The 18057-nt window shown below is 48.3% G+C and overlaps 1 protein-coding gene across 2 annotated transcripts in view; it reads right to left on the bottom strand.

The window, feature by feature from the left end:
• CACNG2 (calcium voltage-gated channel auxiliary subunit gamma 2) overlaps positions 1 to 16995 on the bottom strand; it is a 52006-nt gene extending 35011 nt beyond the window's left edge. Inside the window, exons 1-2 of one of the 2 annotated variants that reach the window (XM_040596996.1) lie at positions 16684 to 16994; positions 15995 to 16140 (exon numbers count right to left, since the gene is read on the bottom strand). In XM_040596996.1, coding sequence (XP_040452930.1) covers positions 15995 to 16136 — 142 coding nt within the window. In that variant the 5' untranslated portion in view covers positions 16137 to 16140; positions 16684 to 16994. Of the gene's footprint in view, positions 1 to 15994 lie in introns of both variants that reach the window. The other variant, XM_040596995.1, reaches the window with a different exon arrangement.
• Between the last annotated feature and the right edge of the window lie 1062 nt (positions 16996 to 18057).

The following is an 18057-nucleotide window of genomic DNA, read 5'->3' on the forward strand; positions in this document are numbered from 1 at the left end:
GATAATAACTGATAATAAAATTATGTCTTTTGTTCTGAAAAAAGAAGTCACTGGCTCAAGACTAGATCTCGCCTGTTTTGGGCCTTGGGCAGGTGTTGTTTTGGAGAGGATAAATCACAAAAGTCACAACATCTGTTTAAACTGATAAATGAGACAAATGCACATTTTCCAGGGAAGAGATACTTCAGTCATGAGAAGAGGCCTTAACCAGGTGCACTAGAAGGCCACGTGCAAACCCTTCTCATCATTTCCCTGATGTGCTCCAGCAGGGCTCCTGGTGAGTTTGGGATGGTATCCGAGGAACCCAGCATGACCCTGCAGAAACCTGTATGACACAGCAATACCTGATATAACCAGTGCAAAATCACCACAACCTAGCATGACCCACAAGATTGACCCTGTGACAACATCTGATTTATTACAAGTGACATGGATTTAATCACTCGCTGGAGAATGCCGAATGATGCAGCAGTGCTGCTCACTGTGGCTCTGCTGAACTGGCACGCTCGGATTGGCTTCAGGAAACCACCCATTGGGTGATTCATCCAATTAAAAAGCAGCCAATCCTCCTAACACTAATGAAATACATCTCTATTTTACTTGTAGCACTTTCTAGCAACCCATTTAGGCTTTTCTGCTGCTCTCATCACCCTAAGGTATGAGCACATCGGAATTGATGGACAGCTAGTTTGCAGCTGAGGTTAAAAGGAAAACCTGGTTTCTAATAGGATAGAATTGAATAATTTGTGTGTTTATAATAAGAATACAATTGTTCAGTCACCTAATGAACTACTATACTGGCTTAGCACACAAGTTGGATGATGTCCCCCACCCCAATAACATTAAGAGAGAACTCTTAAGGACTGTGTGTACTAAGCAAACCCGTGTTAAAACGTTGCAAAATGTGTAAAGTATATCTCAAAAATCAGACCATGAGAAAGACACTGTGGTTCTTCTCCACTGGGAGGAAAAGTAAAGACAGCTTCAAGGTGCATAGCAAACTGCCCACTAAGATCGCTAATGTGTTGGCGTATGTCAGCAAGAGCATAGATATAGGGCTACCTTCAAATTCATTCCAGTTGTTTCACCCCAATTAGTAGAAAAAAAACAGCAAAGAATTTTGCTTAAATTCCATCTGAAGACATTCTGTATGTAGGGGAAATCCTGGATGACATAAGTTCAGGGACATGTGAATGTGACAGTAGTTTAAGACTCTTTTCTCCTCCTCTGTCATTGTGGACTGAGTATAATCCAGACATGCTGGAAGATCCAGTCCACATGTGAAGGACAGCCAACAGCATCTGTCATGAACTAGACTGGTTCAATAGTATTGTCTCAATCCTCATAATAGACTTAATTTTTCCTATTAGAGCCTCAGTTTCCCTTACACCTTTAGCATGTCCCTTGGTCTAACATCCATGAGGTCCCAGCTCACTTCCTTCCCTACATGAAAATGAAATCTTTCCTCAGCCGTAGGCTTTATCACAAGTCCCCACTCATTTTGCTGCTGTACAATTAAAACCCAGATTATCCCTCATTCCCTCTCACCATCCTCCTAAGCTAATACCCTGGTGTTATTCTCATAACAGCATGTAGAGATGTGAACTGATCTGCCTCCCTTCTTGTCATCTTCCCTCACATATCCAACTCAGTTCCCAGGGTCTGGTTTTGTACAACTATGAACATTTATTCTTGAAAATTGATCACTGGCCCGGAGGCTAAATGTTTGTTATCCAGAAAAAAAAGGGATGACATTACAATTATTCTTATTTTAGGTCCTGAAAAGGGCAGGAAGTCCTACTACATTAACAGTGAAAAGAACAAGGGTGGCTCAAGAGGGTCTTGGCAGGTTCATAAAGCCACACAATTTGAAAGCAAAGTCCACATTTGATCACCTATCAACAATTTATCAATAGCTCAGTGATTAAAAACAAAGCTCTTTCACTTCATTAAACACATTCAGTACCGTTTGCTCTACATTCCAAATGGCTGAACTGATGTTCCAATGCAGCCTATTTTTAGTATTTCTGATTAGTTCATTATTTGGGAAAAGCTACTGACTGTGTATCTGTTGCAGAGATCTAATTCTTCATGTGGATCCCAAAGAAGAGCAGGGATTTATCTAGGTCTTAAGAATCTGTTTGGATGTGGGTTCAACCTCTGTCCCTGCTGTGGTGCAGCTCAGAGAAGTGATGGCCATGGAGCTTTCCTCTCCTTGAGTCCTTCCCTTTGTTTTTGTTACAGGGAGGAAGCCATGTAACATATTACACCTTTTTCCAAGAAAACGAAGATCAAGAATGACAGAAAACTAGCAGTCTCAGTGAGAATTGAACAAGATACTCAAAATAAGTGATCTCTTGGGTGTCTGAGTAAATTACCACCTCCAGATCAGATTTTATTTATTTTCAGAACAAACTATTTCTTTGCTAATAAATCCTGCAGTTTTGTCATGAATCCAATGAATTTTCACTGGTAAGTGACAACCCTAGAGACGGAAGTGGCCATGTATCCCCAGGGCAGATGCCACATGGACAAAACCATTACAGCATTGCCTCTTCAGCAAGCTTCAGCCCTCATGTGAAAGGACAGGATCCGCAGGTCACATGGAGATTAGTCTCTGTGTCCTTCAGCCCTGCCTGCTAAGACTGCAAAAGAGAAATCCAGCTGTGATGGCATCTTCTGGCTCCAGATTTCTCAAGCACTTGGAGACACATCTGGGACCAAGCTTCCTTCCAGAACCCCAGGTAATATGGTACCCCTCCTATTGGAATGGAATGAGATGTGATCGTTCATTCCTTTCAGACCACCTGTGGTTACCAGGTACGGGGAAGACCCCCTCCAGTCACATAGGGATGTCCATATGGGGATACAGGAATTAGATGTGGACTGAGAGCTGAGAAAGGCTCTCACTATAAGTCTCCATGGCACAATGTGATGTGACCTTGCACAGGGCTTGGAAGCAGCACACCTGAGTAAGCGCTGCATCCTGACAGCTCTCAGACACACTGCTAATTTGCCTGTGCAGAGCACCATGCTTGAGTAGCCATTAGGGCTTGAAATACCGAAGCTAGCTTGCTCAGAGTTACTTGGGTATCTCCTTCCAGCACTACCTGGCACTGGGCAGACGTGCTCTGTTCTGCATTCTGCTCTGCCTGGAGAAGGACATGAGGTCAGTTATAGGTGTAACTTACTCTTACTGATGTCAAAAGCAACAATGCAGAAACCAGTTCTACATTTTTGCTGCCTTCTGCTTTGCTGCCTTTCATATGTCATTTGTCATCTTAGATTGTCACTTCTTTGATGTAGGGACAACAACTTTTGTGTATGCGCAGCGTCTAGCATAAAAGTGTTTCCACCTTACATGAAACGTTTTGGTGCAGCCCCAATGGTACAACGGCAATAAAAGGTGAAATACTCAGAAACCCTCTGCCAAAGAGTAGCAGCCAGAGAGGAGCATTAAGTTTTGGTCCTCCTGCTTTACCGAAGATAGTCTGGCCAAACCATGGGTTCTCTGCCATGAAAACTGTACCCCAGGCCTCCAGAAGAAAGACTAACTCATGTTCTTACCAGCTGTGAGACCAGCAGAGAGCCTCAGTGTAGGAGGTGGCCATGTCTGCCTTGAGTTGCTTATATAGATAGATTTCTTGGCATCACCAAGTTGGGACAAAAATGTTATACTCCAGCTCCTTTGATGCTTCCTCTCCCCAGCTTTCCTTTATCAGACTTCACTGCATGGAGCTGTGACCACCAGTCACATTTTCCAAGCTGCTGCAGGTCCATCATTTGTTGGTTGGTGTGATCGGTCCTGCCCTGTCTATGTGTGTCTAAACCCTAAACATGGGCTGGAGCAGGAGGGAGGGAGAAAAGGCCTTTAGGGGTGGCAGGTGCTGGCATCAGACAGGTGAAAATCTGTCCCATTCCACAAGGCAGAGAAGAAGGATGAGGAGGTCCGTCTCTCCATCCATCAGCTCCAGCGGATATTCCTTCTTCTCTCAGCAATTCAAGCTTCTTGAGCCTCCGAGTCCCAGGGTTTCTCCTGACTCATCCTTCTCTTTCAGACCTTATTTCTCCACTATCTCCTCCCAGTACTCACACTGCATTCCTATTACCCCTTCTCCATGCCATGCTGTGGCCAGGTTCTGGGTCCCCTTTGCCTAGTGTTTCCTTCTGGCCAGCTGTGCTTTCCTGCTGCCACAGACCCTTCCAGCCCCAGCCATTCCCCTGTTTCCAGCATGCAGAGGTGCTCTGCTCTACAGCTGAGTCAGTCTACTCCCAGAAACAACCTATCCCTTCAGTTTCTGCGGAAGAGCATAAATCCTCCCTGGCCCTAGTGCCTTTACATCCTCACAATGCTCTTTCTCACAGTCTTGCCTTGCTCTGAATGCTTTCCCCCTCGCTGTTCCTGTAAATGTGGGCCAAGCTGTAATGATGCAGCACACAGAAAAAACACCTTTCTCCTGTGATCTTAGGCAGCCCTTGGAATTAATTCCTCGAAAGCCGTTCTTGGCCTTTCTGTGTTATGCTTTTCTGTGAACACATGGACAAAGCGATGATTGAGGAGGGGAAGAATGGAGTGATGATTGGGCAAGAGTGGTGCAATGATTAGGTGGTCACCTGAAATTTAGGAAAATTGTCAATCCCATGCTTTTCCTGTGTGCTGTGCTGCTGTTTGTGCTGCAGTTGACTCGGCAGGGTAGACATATTAGTTTCTCTGTTGCTCCCTTTCCCAACAGCAAAACAGCTGCACTGCTCTGCTCTGCTCTTGGCAGTAGTTTCCTTTGAGACTGTTGAGTACGGTTGCAATGGAGGTGTCTCAGCTAGAGCACACTACAGCGTTCAGCTCCAATTAATCTCCAACACCAAGCCTGTTCACAGCCGCTCCGTTACCCCAAACCCCTGGACTTCATGATAGGTGACTTCTCTGTAATCCTCCTGATTTCTTCCCAAATTCCCCTCCTGTTGAAATTTTATGTGAATTTTCTCTTCCTTGGGAGGAATACATAGCTCCTACTTTTGAAGACACAAGGGGAGCAGGAGAGATTTAAACAGCTCCTCTCCATGACTGGAAGTTTTCGGGGTCTAGCCCACTGTACAATCCTTCCCAGCCTGGAAGAGATGAAGGAACCTAGCCCTGGTTATTTCTTGAGGGAGCAGCAAACATGTCTCCACTTCTGTTATTTTACAGGTCAACACACAATTTCTCTTTGTGCTGCATACACTGAGATGATAGGGCTCCAGGCAGGCAAATTATTTGAGGAATATCTGGGACAGAAGCTTCTACACCAAACTGTAGCACACACGCACACACCCCATGCCAAAAGCACACACTGCAGAGGTGCCCTGAAGCAGGCTGGAGGGCATAGGAGCCTGGAGATAGCCATTCCTGGGCCTTTTCTCTCCCATCAGCTGCATTTCCATAGTGTGTTTGGGATCTCTGTCTCTCACTCAGTGGTTCCCTCTGGACACCAGCCCATCTTGCTCTCCCCCAAGTACTCTAAACCAACTCTTTCACCCTGCCTACAATGTTCCCACTGTCTGTGGTCAAGTATGAACCCCCAAATGCAGAAAAGCCAACCATCCTGTGGTCATGTCATTCAGTAAAACTTCATAGTTGCTTCAACCTATTCGCTGTACTTTATTTTACCTCTCAAGCACCATTCTTTAGTCTCTGAATATTTGATTTCTGTTTCCCTTCCCCCTGTCTTCATGCAGGTTGACATTCTTTTCTCCTCGAGTCCTTTCAGGCGCTGCTGATCTTGAAGTTCCCCAATTACAACCACTTTTCTTGTGATGGTGACACCTTAAGAGACAACAGCAGCTGCCTATAAAGGGCCTCTGCCATCTGTTTCCTCTGCCACTTCTTTGAGACAGTTCTAGCTATATACAGAAAAATATTTATCACAGTTCATTCACTCCCTCACTCAAAAATGAGCAAGAGAAAAATGTTCTTTCATGATTCTGCCACTGCCCTTCAAAAATCCATGACCCTCAGACTAAGGAAAAGGGCAATGCTTGAATCTAAAAGGAAGCAGCAGAAATTCTTGATGATTGATCCCTTGACACCCTGTACTCTGAAGGCAGTTCTGTGGGGCATCTGCCTTTGGAAATGACTCCTCATGGCTGCCTGAAAGGCAAAAGTCAGACCCAGGCCACTTCATCTCAACCACCAAGCTTTCATACCGACTCTGTCTGAAGGGACATGCACATGTGCATGTGTGCACAGACACACCCATGAAACACACTTAGTTGCCAGTTCTTTTCCGCCACCTCTCCAAAGAGGCTAAATGGGATGGGATCAAGGGGAGTAAGTAGCTCCTACCCAGGACGACTATGGGCTAGAAATGTAAAGGGAAGAGAAGAAACATCATCAGGGGTGAGGGCTAGGGGAGAAAATGGCAGACATGAGAGATGATGTGCAGAAAAAGGTAAGAAAAGAAACAATGAATTCTGAAAGGGTATGATGGAGGAAATGGAGAAAAATTGAAATCAAGAATGAAAAGAAAAAATGAAATTAAGAAATAAAAGTATGAGGCAACCTCTTCAGGAGGAAATAAAGCTCCAGGAACAGGCTCTTAGAAATTTACTGGTTACAATGGACAGGTCACAGTAAGGTTGCAGGAGGCAGCAAATAGGGCTGGATCAAAAGTCATTTGATTGACAGTGCTTGGTTTATGATGCTGAATGAGCCTGACCATAAACCTGGAGAATATTCAGTGTTCAATTGTGATCCATTGCACTGCAGCCACACTGGTGGTATAAACAAGACCTGAAGAAAGGAGTTCTCTGAGCGATAGCAAATTTAAGAATGAAATGTAGTTATGAAGCAGTGGGAGGAGAAAAAGAAAACAGACACTAAAAAAAAAATCATGTTCAGGAGGAGAATGAAAACTGAGAAATAGGAAGAGAAAAATCAGAAAGGGATAGAAAATCCAGGGGACGGAGGTGGATAGTGTTATTCTTTATTTGACAGAATGTATACTTTATACAACAAGCTAAATCGGAAATTTATAGTTGTTTGCTTCTAGCAAAAACACACATCAGAGAAATTCCTACCCATGGATAGCATGGTTCTGCCTTCTCAAGTTTTTGTATACCATCCTCATTTTCTGTTTGTCACAGCTAGCAGGTAGGAGTATATGCTCTGGGGGAATAGGAGGTGTAGGATAAAGTCCATATGCTTCTCTGGGGAGTTATAGATTTGATAGGAAGCTAGTATAAAAACTTCAGCAGCCTGTGCCACAGAAACAGAACTGGATTTCACCTATCCTGCAGGGCTTGGTATGAAAACTCTGATGGTGTAGTTTGGAATTTTATGGGAGAGCTTTTCTGTAAGACCAAGAGGATAAACGGAGCTGGGAGACAGAAAGCTGTCAGAAAATAAAAAATATTCAATGAAAGACAGAAATGCAGAAAGAAGAAAAAGAGAAAGATGAATACCGAGGGTTCATGATCACCTCTGCCATTTTACATGCTCACTGATCCAGGGTGAGGAGCCTGTAAGAGGATTTTTGCCCCACAGGGAGGGCAGCCAGGCTGAATTTTTCTAATGAGGGTGAAAGATGATGAAAATGGAAGTAGTTAAAGAAGGAACTGCTGGACTGGATGAACAGCTGGCAAAAATAAATGCAGAATCTCATTAACTTTGGGGCTGTTGCCCCACACTGGAAGTGAATTTAGCCCCTGGTTTGTTGGGTATGGCACTGGCAAAGTGGGGACACACGGTGGCTTTGGGGACATGGTTGTTTAAAGCATGCACAGCCCTTCCTCAGCCTCATTCTCCCCTTGTCTGCACCGACAGCGTAAGCAGCATGGCTCCATCCGAGTCAGTGAGGCTGCATTAGTGCAAACAAGGGGAGAATTGGGCCTTCATCTCTTGTGCATAGAAACACTACAGTATTGTACGTCATCAGATGCCAGTTCAGTAATCACTTCCACAGATACAAGAGGAAAGAGACAACCTTGTTTCTAATTTAGTCATGATAACATCAAAGAGACCCAAAGCCTATTGCTTTCTGGGAAGCAGGGACTTCAACAATAATAATTCTTTGCACATATATAGCCCCTTCATCGCTAAGTACTTACTTTACACCCTGGGATGTGAAGAAGAAGGACTCCACTTAATTCCATATGCTCTTAATTGCTCTCTATCTCAGATCCTTCCTAGCAAAATATGATAGAAATACCTAAACTCACTGGTAGTTTGTCAAATTAGGGCAGTCATTGACACCAGCAGAAACACAGGCCTAGTTTGCATCTTACATTGCATCTGCATAGCATAGCATCTAGAAACAAAAGAAATGCCAGACTAAGTAAATCTGAGCTCTGTTTAATCCCTGACAAATGTTTCAGGGAAGAGGCAACAACCACATGGCAGTCAGATAGGGGATAGACTGCCCTTGTGAAATGTTATCCTAGTTTTTTATGGCGACTGACTTAATTGCTGAATTACAAAACACCCAAAATGCTGTTCACATCCATTAGGAGGACGCTTAATTTTCGTGAACTCTGTCGTAAATGCTCACTTGCTTGCTAAATGTTGTTAAAATCTTGGCCATGGGAGCTCCAGTGGCAATGAGTTCCACAGCCCTGATACACATCTAATGAGAAAGCTTTAGCTGGGTCTCCGGTGACTCACGTCAGGTCCTCTTGTCTGTGTGTTACAAAATGGGGAAATCAAGAGCTACTGATCCATCTTCTCTAGCCCATTCATTATTCAATACAATCCAATCATTTTCCTTTTCATTCACCTTCTTTTCCAGGCAAGCACATCTAATCTTGCAGGCTGCCTTCATACACACGGCCTTTCCTACTCCTCCTCATCCCTGTCCCCTTTTTATGAGCCCTCTTCTGACTTTGCAGCCCCACCCCTTGGATGGCCCTTGCTCCTCAACTCTCTGCTGTCCCCCCACTCTAATCCTTATGCCTGGGGACTTGCTGGTGGTGGGTTTTCTGTCTACAGCCATGTGCTGCACTGGGCCACTAGCAGCAATATCCCTGTTTCTGGCATTCAGTGAGCTGCCATGGTTCATGCAGAGCCCTGCACGGTACACAGTCCCCCTTTTCCCACCAGCCAGCAGTACCCTCTGAGCTGACTCACTGAGGTTCATTCAGCTGATCATCACGATCCACTGGGCCTGGAGACCCCAGCCCCATTCACCTCACCCCCTCAGGAGCTCCTGAGAATCTGAGAGAAAATCATCCCCCTGTAAACAGTTTGAAAAGGATGGCTGCTTGCTGAGACACTTCTTCCTGACAACCAGAGATCCTTCACTGTAGTGCACAACAACTGCCCTAGGGTTATGGCTACAGAGACCCTTATTTTCCATTTGGATCCTGGCCTGATCCATGTCTGAGGGTTGCCAGGGAGGGTATTTAGGGCTGCCACGAGCTCCTTCCAGCCCAGTTGCTGGCTGCATGCAGATGAGCCAGCTCATCAGCTGAGCTGCCAGTGAGCCCTCCGGCCATGGGAGGTTGGAGGCAGCAAAGTGGAGAGATGTTGGCTTGACCACGGGCAACAAGCAATGAGGGGAACGGAAGGAGGGGCTTGGGTCTCACCCCCCTCAGAAGCAGCCAGGCTGCCCTGGGGGCAAGAGAAGGCAGTGACAGCAACTGGTGTCATACGTTGCTTCAAGGAAGGGGGACACTGGCCGGAGACAGGAGGAGAGGGAGAGCCACAGAGGGGTTGGAAAAGAGTTGCTTTAGAGCATAAAGGCAACACAGCTCCAAAGCAATAGGGTCCTTCAGCTGGCGGGAATGACTGTTCGTGAGATGGGGGAAAGCCAGGGGGAGTGACTGTGTGTGAGACAGGGGAAAGCCGGGGGAAATGATGGCAGAGAGGAGGGGAAAGAGGACAGAGAGATGAGATGGCGGGAGCAAAGGAGACAGAGGAGAGCAAGGACAAGATAATGTAACAGAAGAAAGAGCAAGGGGGGATGGGCTTCAGGGAACTTGGAGAGAAACAGGGAGAAATAATGAAGGAGAAGCTGCATTTGAGAGAAAGCAGAGAAGAGACATGAAGATGAAAGAGAAAAATAAAGAGGAAAAACAGTGGAGAGAAAAAAGAACATGCCCTGTTCTTTTGGATGGATAGAATGAGTCAAAGATGGAGGGCAAGAAAATAGCTGGGGATACAGGCAAGGGGAAAATAACTTTTAGGTGTATTGTATTTACAACACTGTCTGCGTATGCCTGACCCGTTCTGCGCTCTGTTTCCCCTGTTGGGCAGCTGTCACCCTGTGATGGGGTCTGTGCGGGGAGGAGATGGGGTGAGAGCCCCGCTGCTAACCTATTCCCCAGGCAGCAGCCCCCTTCCCTCCCTGAGAGCCCCCTGCAAGGGGGAAGGTTTCGTGCCCGTGGAAGGCAGCAGCACATCCCCTGTCAGGGAGTGCAATATGGAAGGGAGAAGCAGCGCAGAATGGAGCATCGAGGGCTCCCCCTGGGATAAACCGGGTATGCTTGATTGGGAATCTGCTCTTAAAACAGGGGCAGGGGGCAGAGCCATCTGAGAGCCTGAAATGTTCCCTGCTCCCCCCGGCAACCTCCTCGATACTGCTTTGGAATTAAATAAATAAGGAGATTCTGCTGTCAAACCTCAGCGGTCCTCCTCCCCCAGAACTCTTGCTTAGATTGTACCAAACCACAGCGAAGTGAGACAGGGGCTCAGTGGGCTGCGTGGGGAAAGGGATGGGTTAAAGAGAAAACATTGGATAGGAATAGCTCCTGGTCTCCCTGGCAAAGAGACATTTGTTCTATCTCTGTGTAATTTCTTTATACATTACTGCTGCCACACTGCATCTCCATGTCCCTCCCACTGCATTTCGCTCTCACTCTCTTCAGCAAGGCAATTTCTGGTGCATTTCAGGACAATATTAACCCATTCCTATTTCACTGTCAGTAGGAAGATTTATAATTTAAAAGCCATTTGAAAATCGGTGCTAGCAACTCAGTGAGGAGGAACGGCATTTCCCTGTGAAATCTTACAACGGAACTGAGCTTGCTGGTCTTAGCCTCTCAAATCCCTGCCTTCTCGGTGTCTTACAGTCCAGGTGTGAATTTGAGCTGAGAGGAGAACCAAACCCACCCAAGTCTGTGACCCTGAGTTATTCTCCCTCACCATCCACCACCCCACTTTTAAAGATCTTTTGTCTTCCTCTTCATCCAAGGCCCGTCCAGCTCTGCAGCCTCCTTCTTCCCGGCAGATGCAACACCAGCAGCAATCAGCTGTGTGCCGGGACATTGCCTCCTGCTGCATCTCAGGGCTGTGCTAGGCTGCTCCTGGTCCTGAACCGCGAAGACATGCAGACCCTGACATAACCTACTGCTACTTTAATTCTGTGTTCAGAAAAGCCCCTGGATTAGGACAGCAAGAGTCAGGGGAATGGACCCCAGTAGATTTGCGGATCCTTGGAAACAGGACGGCAGGCAATTTTGCAGCACAAAACTAGGGACACTGACAGGAATGAAGGGTAAAAGAAAAGAAACTGGGAAAGGTAAGAGAGAAGTTAAGGAAAAAAACACTCATAAGATGAGTGTGAAAGGAAAGGTGGCCCAGGAGCAAACAGCAGTGGGATAAGACAGGGCAAGGAAGCAACGCAGTGCCAGAATTGTCTGGCAGAAGCTTGTCCACTGCCTGTGCCCTGCCTCACTTTGCTGTCAGCTTTTCATTTTTGCAAACACTGGAACTGCACTTAACTCTCATGCACTGTTCAGATATAACAAGCTGGAAAGGGAACAGATCAGCTCATTAATTTTCCTTGGGAAGGGTCTCTAGGCAGGAATTATTTTCTGCACCAACATCCGTTCAATTACTTGCCTTCACACCCGTCAGATCTACAGGGATGTCTAACCCCATGTGCATCACTCATGCCTGCCTGCCCTGGACTCTTCTCTCCCTCCTTCTCAGTATAAAAGCCTCCCAGACCTATCCCTTTCCTAATAATAATGACAACATGACAAAACCAATAACCTACAGATATAAAATACATTTCATTTGCTTGCTTCATAAGACCTTGATAAGACATCGTTGCTCACTTTTTGAGATTCTGTAGGAGATCTACAGGAGCTAATGAAAGAATTAGACAAGGCGTCACTCACAATAAAAAGTGGTTTTAAAGCATTTGGTGCCAAGAAGGAATTAGGCTGGAAGATCTGCAGCCATTTCAAAGTTGTAAGAGGTGTAGTATCCATGTGTGGCATGAGCTTGCAGATCTCAGTTGCTTGGTGCACATGTGTGTTTTCTGCCTACACAGTTAAAGAGCTGAGAAAGGCCATTTTTCTTCAAGGGCAAAGATTTTTGAATGGACTGGGGACATGTTTGGGCAACCCCGAAGTCTGAAAAAGAATTATCTCAAGGAAAATTAGCAAAAAAATCAGACGTGTGATCTGCAGTAATGTGAACTGACATCACCTTTCTGCTTTAGCCTTAACATGGAGCAGGGGCTCATTGTAGGACACAAGAACGGGGGGAAAGAAATCCTGATAGAAGAGGAATACCCCACTTCTCTTTGGAGCAGTACAAAGATCTGAAAATGCTGACTGAAAGTCTGCAGTGGGGAACAGAATGACTGAAAATAAGGGAACCTGAAAATTGGAAGCCTGGGGACCAAATTCTCCAAGAAGAACAACTTGCAATTCTGACCACAGTGTATCTGTGTGTACAGCCTGAGACCAAGTCCCCACATCCATTTTTGCTACTGGATATCTTGGCCAAGAAGCAAAAAGACAGTTTAGCACAAAACAAGAACACGAGAAGTCCACCATCTCTGACAGTCTACAGCATTGACTAATGCCAGCATTCCTCCACATCCCCAGAAATGAAGGCAACCTCATCAGAGGCTTCGTACCAGTAGCAGGAGGCAGTTTGGGCTCCTTCTTTGATTATTTCTTGTTACAAAGCCTCCTGCCCTCCACTGCCTCCCCCCACCCTATAGACTGCCCTGACACCCACCGCAGGCAGTAGAAACAAGTCTGTCCCACACCCTGTCAGGTGCCTTTGCCACACCTTGGGCAGGGTGTGAGCACAGTCCAAGGATTTTGCCCTTTTTACAGCCTCCTAGGACCAAGCCCTTTCCTCCACAAATCTCCCACTCTCCATATCATGGGGCAAAGGAGCCTTTGCTGCACGTTTCTCCCTCCTGCTCACCAGCAGGAAGCTTTCAGCACAGAGACTGAGTCAACCAGGGACACCTTTCTGATTCCTTCTGCCGAGAAAGAAAATAACCCCCGCTAGGTTATCAGACATGACAGTAGGAGGCCTGCTGTTCAGGGGCTGTTGGGGATATTTGGCTGCGCTGTCCTGGGAGCAAGAGAGAGCCAGTCACCAGCCCATGCAGGTCGTGGGGCTGAGGGAAGCCAAGCAGAGGCATCCCGGCAGTGGCGGTGCCAGACCTGTGCCGTGCCACCCCACGAGGCAAACCCATGCCTGGGTCCTGCTCGGCATGTGGCCATAGGGCTGGTTTTGCCTGCTGCTGAGATGCTCTTGCTACTGAGCCTTTATCCAAGTTGTGGTGCAACCTGTGTCCTCAGGCTAGAGACTCGGCACTGGGCTCCACTCCTGTGTGGTGCATTGCACCCTCCTGCCCCGCTCACCAGTTCTGCCCGGTGTCCAGGGGATGGAGAAATTGGCCAGCCCAACTCTCACATGGCTGGGGCAAGTGGGAGCACCCTGCCAGGGCCATGCAGCTTGCGCTCGGGCTGCATTTCACACCCCTTGTGCAGGGCTGTGTTTTGAGCACACTGGAGAGCATCAGCGGGGAGGGCAGGGGGCTGGGCTGGCAGCACAGCACTGGGGGGGCTGGGGGCACCTCAGAGCTTTTAATTGGAAGCATCCTGGCACATTCCTTGGCCGTGCAAGCCACTTCTCCACAGTGCCTGTGGGGTCCTGTCAGATGTAAAGGAGAAGGAGCCCCAAGCTCCTCCGATCTGACAAACCTCACCCGCCTCTTCCTCCTCCCCCTCAGACCGAGTCCCTCTGGGTACGGCTCTGTGGGCAGATAGACATGATCTGAATTCACTGCCTCTCCTGGCTGGGGTCCTCACACCTCCTGTCTCCACCCCAGCCTCCCTCCGCCCTCCAGCTTGGGGACACGGCTCAGGAAGGGAGTTCTTCCCTGCAGCCTCCCTTCCCCGCATGGCTTTGCATTTGGGCTTTTTTTTTTTTTTTCCTCCCCTTCCCTCTCTCATTAATTTTTAATTAAGGAGATGTCTCCTTCCCTGGTTGTAATGAATAGCTGTGTGAAAGGCTTTTCATTTTTTATTAATATATACCTCTATATATTTATCTATTCAGAGGAAATGTGTGCGTGTGTGTGAGCGAGTGTGTTTAAAACATCCCCCATTAATTTACTGCTATTGATTTTCTGGCGTGGAGACAGCATATAGTATTCAGCATAGAGCTCCTCTGCAGGATATGTTAAAAGGCAGCAGTTTGGGTTGACAAAGGGCACTAAATGCAGTATGCGTCAAATAGACCATCGCTCAATGAAGTCACTTAGCTATTCAAAACATGTCCAGCCATCACTCAACCGTTTGCACCAAGAATGGGGGGGAAATTCGCGCTTCTTCCCGGACACAACCATTTCCAAACAGCAGCTTTAGCTTGCTTTGGTGAGAGACATCAGTACATACATAGTTTATTCCCCCCTCCCCCCTGTCTTCTATCTCCCAGTGCCGGTCTTAGAAAATCAGTTCTGCGGTACCCACTCCCCGTTCTCTCCCATCTGGGAGCTCCAGGCACACCCAGCTCTGGTGGACACTGACAGATACAGACGTTATCCCTGGATGTCCATAAACCCCCGGCAGCCCACCCTCCAGCTGGGAGCTGATTCATAAACAGGGCTTTTACAATGGGCTGTAATGTGCGCTCCTGTGCTCTCACTCTCCTCGCTACGTGTGTAACATAAACCACGCATTTACATCGGTTGCCCCTGTCCCTCCAGCGCAGGCTGAAGACCACCTCCCCAGCCCACATGCACGCCAATCGCAGTACTGAGCAACACATATTTAAAAGCGAATCACTGGCCCCTCTTTTCTTTCCCCCTCCCTTAGGAACGTCTGATTCCAGAAGTTGGCTGCAGCGGTGTCTCTTCTGCCATCAGACATGTCACTGAGTTGCTGTTCAGTTTCACCACATCAGACTTAGGCTGATTTTTCCATTCAGAGACTTGTTTATTTTTAGCCTCTACCATAAATCTTAAAAAAAAAAGAAAAGAAAAAAAAAAAGCCCCAAACAAAAACCCACCCCCCCAACAACAAACAGACAGGGGAAAAATCCCAGCCCCAAACCAAAACAATCAGCCACCGACTAGACCCCCCTGCACCCAGCCCAGAGAGATGTGGTTGCTTATAGACATTACGAAATGCTCTGAACTCTGCTCGAGATGACTGGAATTGTTAGATTTAGCGTATGAGGCATTTTGGACATAACAGGGTTGCTTCCCTTTCTCTCTTTTTCCCTCCTAAAGCGAAGTAATAATTGCATCCAAAACGCTTTGCAGTCACCCCCTCCCCACCTCACTCCTCACTCCCAGTCTTGTCTTTGCAAATAAGCCGTTTGCAAAGAGAGCAATTATTTCACTCTCTGGTTGCAGCCAGAGCACAGCAATAATACAGCATTTTGGCATTGCTTTCCCAGGCAATACAAACAAGCTGAAGACAGGCAGACCTCATGGCTGCTTTTTGAAAGGGTCTCTCAGTGTTTTTGTCACACACACATCATTCCAGTTAGAGGGGGGAAGTGAATTTTTGGGGAAGGAGTGTAGGGGGGAGTGTGGGGAAGAGGAAGGGAGAAGGGAACAGAGAAGAGAATGTTTTGCCTGCCTTCTTGCCTCTGTGCCCTAAGTAACTGAGCCCACCACTCTCGATTCACGGTGAAGGGAATGAAGTGAGAAAATGGTGGAATGTGGAGGGATTTATTTGGGGGGGTGGGGAGGTGGGGTAGAGACGTGGGGTGGTGGGAGAGGAAAGGGGGTGTGTGTGGAGATCCAGAATCAAATACCTTCCAGGCAGCAGGTTCTCCATAATCCAGAATGGGTCATGACTTCCTCGTTCTTTTTGCTGGTTTCGTTCTCACTGACAGTTTTAGTCTTGCAAACCCCTCTGGAGTAAAGCCAGTAGTCGGTCCCCACAGCTATGGTCATCAGGCTGAAGGCAGCGAAAGCACCAACGGTGGTTAAAAGCATCTGAACACCTCTGTCAAAGAGCCCCATAATTCTTCATTATACAAATACCCAACCGCCTTCTGATTCTTGGGGTGTGTGTGTTTAATAAAATAAAAGAATAATAATTCCGACTAATAATATAATGGGTATATATAGAGAGATAGATATCAAAAAAGGGAGGTAAGAAAGCCCACGGAAAAGAGTGTAAATTAGAAAGACCACACGGGAAGAGGCTTGCCTTTTAAATCGGAAACGTTCTGGTTGAAATATAAAAAAAGGAAAAAGGAAAAAGAAAAAAAAAGAGAGAGAAAAGAACCAAGAAAAACCAAACAAATAAAGAGAGAACCCCCCCCAAAATGAGACGCCTTAATCCCTTTTTCTAAAATTCTGGTCTCCAGTTTCCATATGTAATGGCTAATTTGGAGATGGCTTCCACAGTGAACAGGGGAGCAGCAGCAGCATCCTCAACACAATCTCTCATTATCTGGACCTAGACAGTTAGAGACTGTAAGAGCAGAGATGCAACCTTCAGTCTTCTTGCTTAGCTCTGCAGCCTGCGCCATGAAAATCCTTTTCCTTCCCAGTTATCTTCCTTGGGTTTTTATTTTTTTTTTCCCGGCAGCGGCAGTTGCTCCAATCCTCTCTCACTTTTTCTCGCTCGCTTCTCCTTCCTTTCGCTCGCTCCTACCACCAAGCCAGACTGCCCAGTATACTGTAAGCCCTTGATTTCAGCTGAACAGGTGCCGAGGTCTTGCCTCCCATGGCTTTTCCACACAGCCGCGGCGCTCGCTCCCGGCGGAGATGGGCGAGGAGAGAGGGGGGCTTCTGGGGGTGGGGGGAGGAGGGGGACGGGCGCGGCGCCCCTCCCGGGCGGGGGGCGCGGAGCGGAGCCCGGCTGCGGCACCCCCTGCCCCGCGGCGGCCCCCGGCGGCTCCCGGGCCCCGCTACTGCATCAAGGCGGCGGCGGCGGCGGCGCGGCGCTGGACGGCTCCCCCGCGGCGGCGGGCGGCGGTGCTGAAGGACAGCTCCCGGGCGGCGGCGCGGGAGGCGCGCTGCCGGGCCCCCGGCGCTGCAGGACCGCTGCCGGGCGGCGGTGCGGGAGGCGCCCGGCGGCCCGCCGCGCTGAAGGACAGCTCCCCTGCCCGCGCCGCCCGCCCTGCCCGCGCCGCCCGCGCCCCAGCATCCGCGGGCGGCGGCCGCCCTCCTCCGCGCTGCGCGGGCAGGCGGGCAGGGAGGGGCGGGGGCGGCCTCCCCCTCCCTGCGCCTCGCCCGCCCTGCCAGCCCCGGGCAGGCTCGCTCCCCGCCGGCGGCCGCGGAGCCGGGGGAAGGCGCAGCTGGGGCTCGGGCTCGCCTTCCCTCTCGCTTGCTGCCTTTCCCCCCCACCTCCGCCCCCCAGCTCAGCCTCCCTCGCGTCCCCGCCGTACGTGCCGGAGCTGCGAGCGCGACCCGCACACCGCAGTGAGACCCGCACGAAACTTCGGTCAGCCGTTTCTCTCCCCGGGAGATGAGTGAAATGTAACGTGGAAGGGTAATTTAAAAATCAGCGTTTATCGCTGTTACTGCTGCCGTTGTTACGATTTCCGAGTGCTTGCTCTTCACTCTTCCCGGGTGTGCTGCAAGTTGCCTGTGTTTTGGTGTTGCTCATTTTCCGTCCCTCTGTCTCCCCCTGACCAGTGTTGTGTGAATCCCTGCGCTCTGACTTTGTCTTTGTAGCTTTCTGTGAAATCCCGATGCCTGCTCCAAAAAGCAGACATTTTGGGAAGATCCTTCACGAGAAAGGACGATTTATTATTACTATTATTTTGTTGAGGAAAGGAACGACCAAAACCGGATACCTCCCCCCACCCTCACCCCCAAACCCCAGAAAGCAATCTACCCGTCACATCTTCATTTTACACAG

Source organism: Falco naumanni, chromosome 5 (genome assembly GCF_017639655.2).
Source record: "Falco naumanni isolate bFalNau1 chromosome 5, bFalNau1.pat, whole genome shotgun sequence".
NCBI classification, from domain to species: domain Eukaryota; kingdom Metazoa; phylum Chordata; class Aves; order Falconiformes; family Falconidae; genus Falco; species Falco naumanni.